We start from the raw sequence: 14,037 nt of genomic DNA, 5'->3' as shown, positions 1-14,037 counted from the left end.
CTTCTCTTGTACTAGCTAAGGATACCTTGGGTGGGGCAGCCCAAAACTACCGGCAATGGCAGCAAAAACAAAAGAAAAAGCAATTACAAATAAAATAATAATAAATACGATATAGCATTGTCCTCAATTGTGTTTTTCTACCCCTTAAAACACAGCTACTGCTCAACACAAAAAAAAAAAACACTGAAAAAGATTCAACACATTTGTTAAAAGTACTGAAGGAAAGTGCTAATGTCTAACTGTGCCAATATCTTAGAAAACTACATATTGTGCTGAAATGTGAATTAACTTGTACACTCGCACAAAGACTTATGGGGTTGATTGTCGCATACCTGTAGTTTAGTCCACTTCAAGCAGAATAACTTCTGGACGAGAAAATTCTAAACTGAGCAGAAGGAGTCCCAAGTGCAGCAAAGTAATCAGAAGATCCAGTTACTTAGTTTAGCTGATTGAACAAGTCAAGACTGATCATGGGAACCAACCCGTAGACCAGTAATTAGAAAATAAAGCAGGATCTCCTAACAAATTTTGAAGAAACATTCTTTGTGTAGTACTGCAAACAGAATTAGACCACATTATTTTCCCCCCACTTTACATAGTTTATTTACACAATTAATGTTTTTTTCAATGGCATACAGTGTGCATAATGTACACTGTATTCCTTTTTAACATTGAGGACCTGATGTAAGTGGAATTCACCAACCTACACAAATCATGCTTTAAAACTGTGTACTTTAGCAGGACAATCTACAGTAATAACCACACTGTGCTCTGCATACATGTTTATGATTTGATTCCGGTTTGATAAAGGCTGTACTCTGAATATTCTAAAAGTACATTTATGTGTTATTATATTTATTTATTTAAAAATGTAGTCTCTAATTTTTTACCCCAGTTTTCTCCCAGTTTAGTGAACCCAGTTATTATCTGTATCCTCGGCTCACCGCTCACAACCCCCCCGCCGACTCGGGGAACGGAGGCTGGAGCGCGCGTCCTCCGAAACGTGCTCCTGCCAATCCATCATTTTACACACTGCGGATCCACAGCGAGGCCACCAGACCTATAGCGCAGGAGGACAACACAGATCTGGTGGCTTCACTGCAGAACCACAGGCACCCTATTGTCCACAGAGGTCACTGATGCATGGTGAGCCGTGGATTCCCCTGCCGACCTAAGCCCTCCCTACCCGGGCGGCGCTCGGCCTATTGTGCACCACCCCCTAGGAACTCCCGGTCATGGTCGGCTGTGACATAGCCTGGACTCGAACCTGCGATCCCCAGACTATAGGGCACATCTTGCACTCCACGTGGAACGCTTTTATTGGATGTTCCACTCGGGAGTCCCGGTATGTTATTTTAATAAGCAAAACATTCCCCATTTAAATTGTGATTAATAATCTGCATACATTACATGGGCAATGTCAAGAATACAGTAGACAAAAAAATCAAGTAACACATTTTTGTGAAACTGCACCATTTGTTCCATTGTTAATATCCATAGACTCAGTTTGTTTCTTATAGGTTAAAAAGTTTTAAATAAAATAATAATGTTAAGTGCGATGCACAGGGGGGTATGGCAAAGATTAGTAAAACTAATAAAAAAATTATAATAAAAAACACTGTAAATGCATAGTATGGGCATGTGAAACAGAAAATTACCATGGTCAATTTTTATTAGTATTGCAAGTTTTAAATGCTCAATGAAAAAAACAAACAAACAAACAAAAAAAAACACACATGCATAAGTAGAATATCCTGGCCCATGACGTAAGGAACAGAAAGATCAGTTTTTGTGTCAAGTCATTACCTACATTTGCAAGCAAATATTGAGAAAAGGGGGAGCTAGCGGACTAACATAGTCTCCAATGCACTGGACTAACACTTAATGTGGAACTTTTTTTTTTTTTTTGTAACGGTCTGGTTCAGTATGCTGTAAATAAGCATAAAACTTCACGTAGGTTTAACTGATGACCCCAATGAGCTGCAGTTAGGATCATCAGTGGCATCAACGTTAGTACGAGCACTTTGAGCAGATAGTTTGAAGAGCAGTGGGAAAGACATAAATCATTCACAGGGGCAATTTAATTGAACCGTCCTGACCAAAAAATATGTGCCACTTGGCTCGAATCCTGGAACAACTTGTGTGTTTGTATTCATTGGTTTAGTGGTAAAGCAAATTAACCTGGGTTAATTTAGCATTAAATAAAAATTAGGAGGGAAAACTCAACTTATCTTGGCTCACATAATATGATCAATAATGTAAAAAGTAAACTCTTAGGTCAGAAGTAACAGAATGGATTCCTGAAGTGATCCAATCCCATATCTTTTACAAGCATTCCAGCGAGAACTAGGTATTAATACCCCTGTTGGGCAAACCAAGAGGACTACACTGCAGTTGACTCATGGTGTTTCTGCTCTAGAAATTAAAAAGTCAACCAGTAAATATATTTATATAGAACAGAAAATAAAATGATAATGGTGTTTTCAGATGACAGCTTGAAAGTGGTAGTGTTAAAACTGCAGAACTGGAAGTGAAAAAGAACTCATCGTAATACAAACAAAGCAAGAAATGAGAGCTTTGTGAACAAAAACAAAGCATCATAGGGGCATAATCAAAAAAAGAATGTCATATCAATAAAGGTGAAACAAAACGGATCTGTGAAGGGATCTGCATTGTTGATAACTTTGGACAACACCGATAATAGCAGTTAAGTATGAACAAATCAAGAGACAGCCGTGTACCAAACATTAAGGTTATGTATTTGTAAATTCATACAAGCTTCCATTGTGGGAATGCTTAATGTATAGATTAGAATCTATTATCACAGAATAATATGAGTCTCTCAAACTGGTTTGGGCCAGTAATTATTGTAAAGGCAGGAATGAAAACCAATCATTGTGAAATACATTGGACATGAAATTGATGTTACCAATAGCACAAACTGACTCTCCAATTGCTTTTTGTGTACGTAGTTCTCGTTTCTCACTCCTAATTCAAATATAAATTAGTAAGATGTCATCTCCAGTGCTTTGTCGGTTTTCTTTTTTTCTCTTACATTCTTCTCTTTCTGGTCTGACCCTCATTTTTCTTGTCATTGTTTTGTTGAATGTCCATGTCTTTATTTTGATTTCTGTACTGTGCTTGTTGCGGATTGATAAATATGGATGAGCGGTTTAGAAATGAGCTTCCAATAGGGAAGCATCGGAAAACTTATTTTGTTTCATGTTCCTACGCATAAACACATTCCACTATATATTTCTGCTGTTGAGTATTTTGGTTGTTTGCTTGTATTTGATCATATGCAGCAGACCAGCTCTGAATGAAGTGGTTATAGAGGGATTGCACTGCATTCAAAGACAGCACTACAGTACAAAATCTCTTCTTGCACTTTAACTCAGTTTCTGATCTTTCTCTGCAATAATGCCAGAAAAAGGAGACCACTGATAATGAAAGAGAACTGTTATTGTTATTATTATAAGAGATATCATCTTGTACAGTTTGGGTGAAAAGACCATGAAGTGAAGCTGCTTGAACTGACACGTGACCTACGCACAGGATAAGACAAATCCTTAGTAGTCTAATGTTTAATTTCTAATCACAGACACACACACACACACATATATATATATAGTACTGTGCAAAAGTTTTAGGCAGGTGTGAAAAAATGTTGTAAAGAATGCTTTCAAAAATAGACATGTTAATAGATTATATTTATCAATTAACTAAATGCAAAGTGAGTGAACAGAAGAAAAATCTAAATCAAATCCATATTTGGTGTGACCACCTCTTGCCTTCAAAACAGCATCAATTCTTCTAGGTACACTTGCACAAACTCAGGGATTTTATAGGCATATAGTCAGGTGTATGATTAAACAATTATACCAAACAGGTGCTAATAATCATCAATTCAATATGTAGGTTGAAACACAATCATTAACTGAAACAAACAGCTGTGTAGGAGTAATAAAACTGGGTGAGGAACAGCCAAACTCAGCTAACAAGGTGAGGTTGCTGAAGACAGTTTACTGTAAAAAGTCATACACCATGGAAAGACTGAGCACAGCAACAAGACACATGATAGTTATACTGCATCAGTAAGGTCTCTCCCAGGTAGAAATTTCAAGGCAGACAGGGGTTTCCAGATGTGCTGTCCAAGCTCTTTTGAAGAAGCACAAAGAAACGGGCAACGTTGAGGACCGTAGATGCAGTGGTCGGCCAAGGAAACTTACTGCAGCAGATGAAAGACACATCATGCTTACTTCCCTTCACAATCGGAAGATGTCCAGCAATGCGATCAGCTCAGAATTGGCAGAAAACAGTGGGACCCTGGTACACCCATTTACTGTCTGGAGAAGTCTGGTCAGAAGTGGCCTTCATGGAAGACTTGCGGACAGAAAGCCACACCTCCGACGTGGAAACAAGGCCAAGCATTCTTACTTTAAGCATTTTTTCACACCTGCCTAAAACTTTTGCACAGTACTGTATACACACACACACACCCTCCCACACACTACCGGTCAAAAGTTTTAGAACACCCCCATTTTTCCAGTTTTTATTGAAATTTAAGCAGTTAAAGTCCAGTGAACAACCTGAAATGGTACAAAGGTAAGCGGTAAACTGCCAGAGGTTAAAAAAAAAAGTTTAGGTTACCAAAAACTGAAAAATAATGTACATTTCAGAGTTATACAAAGGCCTTTTTCAGGGAACAAGTAATGGGTTAACAACTTACAGCTGTTCTGCAGCAATGGAAGTAAGTTAAGCCTTGAAAGTTGATGCTAACAATTCCTACAGGTGTCCCAACTTTTGTTGATTACTTACAACCACTCTGTCTGTATAAAAGAACGTTGGAACAGACTGTGTTACTACACCCTCTTAAGCATTATTTGGACAGTATTGTACTGCAGGAAGTAGTATATTGCTATCATGTGGAGAAAAAGGCAATTAACAAAGGAAGACAGACAGACCATTACAACCCTTAAAAGTGTAGGTCTATCCTTTAGAGAAATTGCAAAGAAAGCCAAGGTATCAGTGAGTACAGTTTCCTACACCATCAAAAGGCACTTGGAAACTGGAGGAAACTGACAGGAAGACGTCTGGCAGACCCAAAGCCACAACAGCATCAGAAGACAAGTTTCTGAGAGTCAACAGCTTGTGTGATAGGCGGCTCACAGGACAACAGCTTAACACTGGTCGAAGTAAGCAAGTCTCAGTTTCAACTGTGAAGAGAAGACTTCGAGCTGCAGGTTTGACAGGTCAAGTGGCAGTAAGAAAGCCATTGCTAAGATGGCAAAATACGAAAAAGACGCTTGCGAGGGCCATGAAGCACTGCCAGTGGACTACTGAAGACTGGAAGAAGGTCTTGTGGACCGATGAAACAAAATTTGAAATCTTCGGTTCATCACGCAGGGTTTTTTTTACGCTGTCCAGTAGGCGAAAGGATGGTTCCCCGGTGTGTAACACCAACTGTCAAACATGGAGGAGGAAGCGTGATGGTCTGGGGCTCTTTTGCTGGATCCAGAGTCGGCGACTTGCACAGAGTGAGTGGCACCCTGAACCAAAACGGCTACCACAGCATTTTGGAGCGCCATGCAATACCCTCTGGTATACGCCTAGTTGGTCAGGGGGTCATCCTACAGCAAGATAATGACCCAAAACATACCTCTTGGCTATGTCAGAACTACCTTAGAAGAAAATAACAAGACGGTAGGCTTCAAATTACGGAATGGCCAGCAGTCTCCAGACTTAAACCCCATCGAGATGGTTTGAGATGAACTGGACAGAAGGGTGAAAGCAAAGCAACCTACAAGTGCAACACATTTGTGGGAACTTCTGCAACAGTGTTGGGAAGAATTTTCCAAACAATATTTGATTTCCATTGTAGAAAGAATACCACAAGTGTGTTTGGCTGTTATATCTGCAAAAGGTGGCTACTTTGAGTCAAAAATTTAGATTTAATGTTTTTTTTTTTTTTTGTCTCCAATTGTTTATTTGTTCTATGCTTTAATTTCAGAGTACATTGAGACATTAAACTGAATAAATTTCAATAAAAACTGGAAAAATGGAGGTGTTCTAAAACTTTTGACCGGTAGTGTGTGTGTGTGTGTGTGTGTGTGTGTAGATATATATATAAATAAAAATCTCATAGGATGCAAGCAACAGTATTAGGTGAAGTTATATGAACTAGTCGATATTCTGTTACCTGCATGCTAGTAATTATCTATGCTGTGAAGTCCAAAATTACATTAATTGCTTTGTAGAATTTGAAAACAATTATAAAAATAAATAAATAAATAAATAAATATTCACTATGCTGTTTAACCCCTTTAGTCCTGGCCAGACCTCAAGATCCCACTTTATCTTAGCGCCATATGTTAACATATGGTGTTGGAAACACAGGACTCCTAGCTCCCAGTGTATGGTAGAGTATATATATAATTGTCCTGTTCATGTATACACGCTTCAGCTCAAGAAAAACAATTGAAACAATTGAACTGAAAGGGTCAAAAGGTTTTGGATTCAACTGGAAGCATGTGCTTTATGACAAAGATAAAATATTGGCATGGGCTCTAGAAACACTGCCATCCACATGGAATGGATTACATTCTGAAGAAAAATAAAACACAGAGCTATCAGTATCACAAACAAATAGATCACCACAACAGGAAAATGTAAAAATGCAAGTGTAATAGATCTATGGACAGACAGACGGTAAACTTACTGCAAGACAATTTATCTGGCTTAAAAGGGCTTTGTGGCTTAATTTAAATGTGGTCATGACTAAATAGTCTAACTGGGATTGTAATAAAACAATCATTGCACAGTTGGAGCCATTTAAGGTTTTATTGTGGGACAAACATGAGCTTGTTACAAAACAAGGATGAGTATTGTAAAACCTGGCTGCTGTGCAATTAGTCTTATTTCCACCACTTCACATGCCACCCTGTGTCAGTGACGTGGAACTCTGAATTATTGCTTAAAAAAAAAAAAAAAAAAAAAATTATACCAGAAGGTAATGAACAAAGAGGTGCACCAGGTGGCATTCTCATGCCAAGTGACCTTTTGATCTTGTTAGTTACTGGAATCTCAATATGTTTAATCTATTCAGTTAGTAGGCTTAAATGTAGGAGGAGTTTGTGGAATTGATTTTCAGAACACATGGATGGCAAATACAGGTATATAACCTTTCACACGTTTACATTTATGAAACATACTTTAGATACTGCTTTTATTACATAAAATTTCTGAAACTCATTTGAAAAAAAGTTTGCAGAGGTCTGCAACTGAAACTAGACGCAACAAAATCTATAGCTTAAAGACAACCAAAAGTGCAACTTTATGTTTTCATACCCCTTCAGTTATACCAACAAAACAAAATAAGGTTGATTGACATACAAACTTGTTCTTTAACACTTTAATCAGTTAAGGATCTTGGGCCCTATACTACTAAGTGTAAAGATAAAAATCAGCAAATCTGCAGAATTTCAAATATGGTTCACCGAACAGCGGTTTTATTATACATTTTTTTGAAAGGTGAAGGAATACAGTACATATTTTATAGCACCACATATGCTTACACTATAACATGGAAAACTGATCTTTCGTATAGTAGGGTGAAAAAAAGATGAAATTGGCATGGAGCAGAATCACTTTGCACACTTGAGTGGATACATGTACAGTAATAAACACACTGAGAAGTTCAATTACTGAAAAAAAAATGTCACTTTTATTTCTAATTCTCAAATATAAATCCCTAAAACAGACATATGACCTAAACTACAAATGTGTGGTTCCAGTGTGCAATACTCTTCAATGTTCTGCCTCTGTCTAAATTGAAGTATGCACAATGGTGGATAACGGCAGCATACTGTGAAATGGCAATTGAATTTAAATTCCAAAAGAAAAGATGATACAAGTGGTATAGCAATACAATTACCCTGCTTTTCAATTACACACAACCTAATACTTGCACCTTATACTTTAAGGCTCATCATTTCAATATTTCATTTATGAATATCAAATAAGATTTCCCATTTTTATTGTACAATATAGCGTAATGGACGACCGATGTAAAACATACCGATACATTAGAATTATTTTTTTTTTTTGTATTTATTGCACCAACTTAAAATGCTTGCATTTCATAATTACTACTTAATAAAGTTAGTTTAATAATAGGAAAGTTGTTCCAGGTTTTAATGTCAACATTTTATTGGTTTAATGTAATCTCTTGCCGCTGTCAATTACTTTATTCAGAGAAATTCCCACAAGACTAGAATGCTGCAAAAAAAGGTTCTGACCAGTGCAAAAAGTGTGGCTGGTTGAATGACCATTTGCTTGTATTTTTGTCCATGTAGCTTATAATAGCGCAGAGTTTAAGAAGTTTTTTTAAAAACATTTTTACTGAAGGATACCTTTTTATTGGACCAACAAGTTTGAATTTTGAACACAGTTGTTTTTATTTCTTCATGGTTTCCCTTTGGGAAGCCTGATTCACATAGGTTCAGCCCCAGTTTTTAGTCTCATGTTGCACAAATGTACTTAAGGAAACATACTTAAAAAAAAAAAAAAAAATTAATAACAAATATTGCGTAAAACTTAAGTTTCACTCCTTCTTCATACTCAATATGGAGTGACAATTATCTTAGACTAGGAAAATGCCTGAATTCTGCTGCATCATCAACCACTTCCTACTTGTCCAAAACTTGCATAAAGTACATTCTAATCATAAACCGAGGACCATATTTAGTTAATTGCTATTGCAACGTGCAACAGCTCTACAGAGAAGCCCAGTACTTTACTGTTAAAAGTTAAGCTACTAAAACAGAGACTTTCATGCTGGCAATAAAGTAGGGAAACAAAGTATAACATGAATGCATGTGGATTTGCACGTAGTGTATGTGCGTCGTAAGTAAAATCAGTACAAAACACTCAACGGCGCAGTGTGTGTGGTGCTGTGGGATACACATACCTCGCAGGATTCTCTCCTCATGGCACCGCTGAAAGTCCCAGATGCGAACGGTTCCATCATCGGAGCAAGTGGCAAATTTATTATCCGTGGGTGAGAAACTGAAGACACATAGCAGGGAGGAGAGAAGTCAGCATTTCAGGAGGACAGACAGGCTTCAGTCCCTCTCTAGGACAGAGCCACTGGATCTTTTAATGCAACAAACACCAAACTGGGTTCTGTCTGTTTAGGGGGCAGACCTTCTAATGTTAGAAATGGAACCCAGATCTTTTAGTGCCTGCATTTAAGAGGAATCATTTTTGCAACAACTGGACCCCAGCCCCTTTCTGCCCAGTCTTGTGAGAAAACAATGCACTGGATCAATTTACAAACCAAGAACTAGACTCTGGCCTGGTTCGGGACAAATATACCGGATCTTGATATTTAACTGGAGAACTTGTATTTATTTATTTAGCATCTTCGATATAATCACAATCACAATTTAGGCTTTGCCTTCAGTCACACTTCTGATGTGTTTTTTAAACGGGCCTAGGGAATGGAGGTATTGGATCATTCTATATACTGTGTAGCCAGTTAGTCGACATCACCTTGGAACTAGACAGCTTATGCATAATTACATGTTATTTTAAATTAAACAAAAAAATACAGCCTTGGGGTTGTATGTTGCTAAAAAAATAATACTTCACCAACAAAAAGAGGTTACCTGTGAAACTCAAAAATATTGCTTGCTTACATGCAACTGGAAGCGGGTTTATACAGATTTGGGAACTTTGGATTGAAGGGCAGCATGGTCGACTGGTAAGCGTGTTCTAATGGTTAAAGCATAGGTACTAGAAACAAGGAAGGCCTTTAAGTTAGAAAAGAGGGACATGGGTGTATGTTGTCCCAGTGATTAAAGGGAAGCAACAGTGGTTAGAGCTGAGAGGAGGAGAAATTTGGTCCTGTCACTAGGAAATGATGCGCCTGGGAGGCAGCATGGTCTAATGTTAAGTGTTTTTTTTGGCATAGTAATGACCTTAAAGCAGTTTGTCACTGAACTGTAGAATTGGGACTCACACCTAATGAGAAGGGGAGAAGTGTGAATAGTTTTTAAAGTTATATTCTAAATGGCATTTGGATTAATTATTAACAGGTTAGATAGTGGAATGGCCCATTGTTCAAAGCATGGTATTAGGCAGGTTCCAGAAAACTACAAAACTCCTACTTTTGAATCTACAAAGGTTGATTGAAACATGGGACCTCTTAATTAGGCTCTGGTAAGAGGTCCTTTCGGAACATGATGCCAAATATCTAATATGGAGTGTCCAAACTGCTGAGTCTACTACTAAATGGTTGTAATGTCTGGCAAAAGCTCTACACCTTACTGATTTGTTGTTCTGCAGCATTACAAAACTGTAAACTTTGTTCTTTAGAGATGAGAGAGAGAAATGACATAAGGGGACATTCAGCTCCCATGTGGACACAGGGGAACTTTATTGAAGCAATTTTTTCTTTTGTAATTTTGAAGGTGTAAAATATTGTGTTACAAATATTCATTACAATTGTATGATTTGTGTTTAACAATTACTTTTTACAAAAGTCAAAAGGAGATTCAGGAGGTAAAAGTAACATTGGAGGCATTCAAGACCTGCATCTACAGACAGGTTTTCAAAGCCAAAGGTTAATAAATCAAATGTATTAACAGACTGAGAAACATCCATAGTTTCTAGTTACCTAGAGCAAGATGTCCTATTTGACAGAATTTTGATCCCAACTGGAACAAGTTTTCAGGGAGTGCAATGAAGGACTGACTCTCAGAAAGCAAGAACCATAATGCACAAACAAAATGTCCATGCTCATATATAATATTTAGGGCTTCTGTTTCTCGGTTTTTATTAATGTAATTTTTCAGTGTTAACTGTTTGCTATTTTCGAGTTTTATGAAAATGTTTATTTTTTGGGAGGGCTTTCGCTTTTTATATATTGTAGGAAACTGTTTCGGATGCAGTAATTCCCAGCTACCAGACAACAGCTTTTTTTCAAGAGCTTGAATAATTTCCAACTTTTTGTGTGCAGGCATTTTAACATTTCGCCACAATTTGCAATTCTATTTTGCCGTACCATAACCCTTTCAGGACCAAGCATTTTTCAGTGGGATGCTCCCCAGGACCAGGTTTTTTGGCTGTAGTTGACTCTTCCTATACAAATTCATAAAAAATCTTTTTTTTTTTTTTTTTTACAGTAGCATCTTGTAAATGGTGTCCTTTTTTTTACCAAAACACTCTGGGAACATTATAAAGTACTTCAGAAACCATATAAATGTTACATTTTCGTTTAAGGTATTTTTTATTTTTTATTCTGCTTATAGATACATGTATAAAAACATGTTATTCTATGAGCCGAGGGACCTTACAAAACTTCCTGAAAGTTTTGTTGAAAAATATTGATGTTTGGGTAGATTACAAGACATTGCTTCATCTCAGTGATTGCAATACTCATTTATTCTCATGGACTTTATAAACAATAATGGACACTACTCTTGATTTATTTTCTCAAAATAAATATTTATAAATAATAATTACTCATTTCATTATTATCAGTAATAAGAAAAAAAAAACATACCTGATACATTTAGTTCATGAAAAGATATATATGCTTATATCCACTCATTTCTTGAAATGTATAAATGTTGTAAAAAAAAAACAAAATCATGACAGAATAAATGTTCAAGTCAAATACACCAGATTTAGTGTCCCCCCCCCCTTTTTTTTTTAAAATTAGTTCTTAAATTCCTGTGATGTTTTGTTCTGCTTGTCTCCGCCCTTTAGACACTAAAACTAACATGGGGGGGGGGGAAAAAAAAAAAAAAAAAAAAAAATTCAGGAAGGGAGCATCAGTCCCTCCCCTGTCCATTGATATGTGTTTCAAGCCTGTACCGTAAAGTACGGTGGCCCTGTAAGTCATCAAAACGAACTGCTTTTTTTGTCGTGTTCACATGATCGCGGTCCTAGAAGCCCACTTCAGTATGATTGTGTTAACAATCCGGGTCCTTAAAGGGTTAACTGTAATACAGCTTTAAATCCTGCAAACAAGCCTCCATTCCTAGTTGTAATCTCATTTTAAATCTCACAAGCAGAGTCTCCAACAGAAACGTAGGAATGTGCTGTCAATCAGTAGTTGTGGTGGGTTTAAAGTATTCAGAACAAATCAATGATAGATGCAAGTCAGGAAGGAGGGACATTGCCCAGCTGCACTGGAAAAAGCAGGTTACTTATTTATTTATTAAATGGGAAAGGGGAGGGCAATGTGAATTGAGTAAACATTTGCATTGTTTTTCCAGTGTTTATTGCTTATACTCCGATTTAATAATTTTTGTGTCTGAGGTGTTTTACCGGTTAAAACCTAAAATTAGAAGCCCTAAATAAATACTTTATATTACATGACATAGCAAAAAAAAAAAAGCAAAGTTCAATAATGTACTGGAAGGGTTCGAAATTAGCTCCTGAATGCGGGTTCATTTGGTCTGCGGCGGGTACATTTCACACTTACACACCACAGTGGCGGATCCATTTTTAATTTTAATTTTTTTAATTAATTAATTTATTGTTTTGCTTGCTTGTTGGCTGGCTTGGTTAGAGTTTAAATAACACTTTACTGTACACTTTGCAATCAAGCGATCTGTATACACATCATATGGAGACATTAAGTTACCAAAAAGCCCCCTGAAAGAAAACATATGGACGAAGACCAATTACAGGAGCACTCATACTTATAACAGACTCTAAGGCACAATGGAAATCAGTATTGTATAAATGAAGTATGTTGTAAACACAATTTGAAAAAAATGTATGCAACTGCGAACAGAAGTACCTAAAATATACAGTACCAGTCAAAAGTTTAGGTACACCTGCTTGAAACCAGGTTTATCATGATTATCTATGCTTTTAACTGTATAAACTTGTCTACAAACATTTAATATTTCATTATATGATCCATGTACTTATATAAGCTGATAATCATAAGTGAATTGCATTCAAATTTAATTTTTAAATGAATGTAAATCTCATCAATTTCAATGAAACAGTCACCCAAAGCAAGGGGATTTCAGTCTGAATCCCAAGTCAGTTAAAAGTCTGAAATGTATATAACAGAGTTAGAACACTGGCCTAAATATAAAAGTGTCTTTGTTAGATGTTCTCTGAGTTAACTAGCATGTTACCTAATGAACCTTTTGTCACCAGTTATTGTTAACAGTTGAGGGGCCATGATTACTATAAATATAGGTAACACAGGCACAAGTTTGTCATTCCTGAATGTAAGGGAGAAGAAAATGGCAAAACAGGCTCAGTTAAGCAAAGAACTGAGTGTAATTACTTTAAGAAATGAAGGTCAATCTTTAAGACAAATCGCAAGAACTTTGCAAGTGTCTGTAACTTCTGTGGCCAAGACCAAACGATTTGAAGAAACTGGCACTCATGAGGACCGAACAAGGTCAGGCAGGCCAAGGGTGACCTCAGAATAAGAGAACAAGTTCACTCGAGTCACAAGTCTCAGCTAAATGCTACTAGAAGTACAGATGTTTCAATATCAACTGTTCAGAGGAGATTGCGTGAAGCTGGCCTAACTGGAAGAATTGCTGCAAAGAAACCATTGTTGAGAGTGCAGAATAAGAGGAAGAGACTTGCCTGGGATAAAAAACACAGAAACTGGACGGTTGAGGAGTGGAAGTCAGTCTTATGGACCGATGAGTCAAAATTTGAAATATTTGGCTCCAACCGCAGAGTATTTGCAAGAAGCAGAGAGGGCGAGTGCATGAGTTCTGCATGTGTGGCATTCCATCAGGATTACGGCTAGTTGGGCAGTCCTTCATTCTTCAGCAAGATAATGACCCGAAACACATCTCAAAGTTGTGCAAGAACTATCTGGCAAAGAAGTAAAGTGAAGGACAACTCAATCTAATGGCCTGGCCTGCCCAGTCTCCAAACCTCAATCCCATAGAACTTGTATGGGACAAACTGGACAGAAGAGTCAAAAGCAAAGCTACCCAAAAGTGACCTACATCTCTGGGAATTGTTGCAGAAGAGCTGGGAAGA

General features: G+C 37.2%; 1 protein-coding gene across 3 annotated transcripts in view; it reads right to left on the bottom strand.

Annotated features, from left to right (window-relative positions):
• LOC121327195 (pre-mRNA 3' end processing protein WDR33-like) overlaps nucleotides 1–14,037 on the bottom strand; it is a 67,263-nt gene that overhangs the window by 34,254 nt on the left and 18,972 nt on the right. For 2 of the 3 annotated variants that reach the window (XM_041271062.1, XM_041271063.1), the window contains exon 7: nucleotides 8,969–9,066. In XM_041271062.1, the coding sequence (XP_041126996.1) occupies nucleotides 8,969–9,066 (98 nt within the window). Of the gene's footprint in view, nucleotides 1–7,415; nucleotides 8,552–8,968; nucleotides 9,067–14,037 lie in introns of those variants that run through there. The other variant, XM_041271064.1, reaches the window with a different exon arrangement.

Source organism: Polyodon spathula, chromosome 14 (assembly GCF_017654505.1).
Source record: "Polyodon spathula isolate WHYD16114869_AA chromosome 14, ASM1765450v1, whole genome shotgun sequence".
NCBI lineage: Eukaryota > Metazoa > Chordata > Actinopteri > Acipenseriformes > Polyodontidae > Polyodon > Polyodon spathula.
Note: the sequence above shows the minus strand (reverse complement) of the source record. Positions and strands in the feature narration are given on the sequence as shown.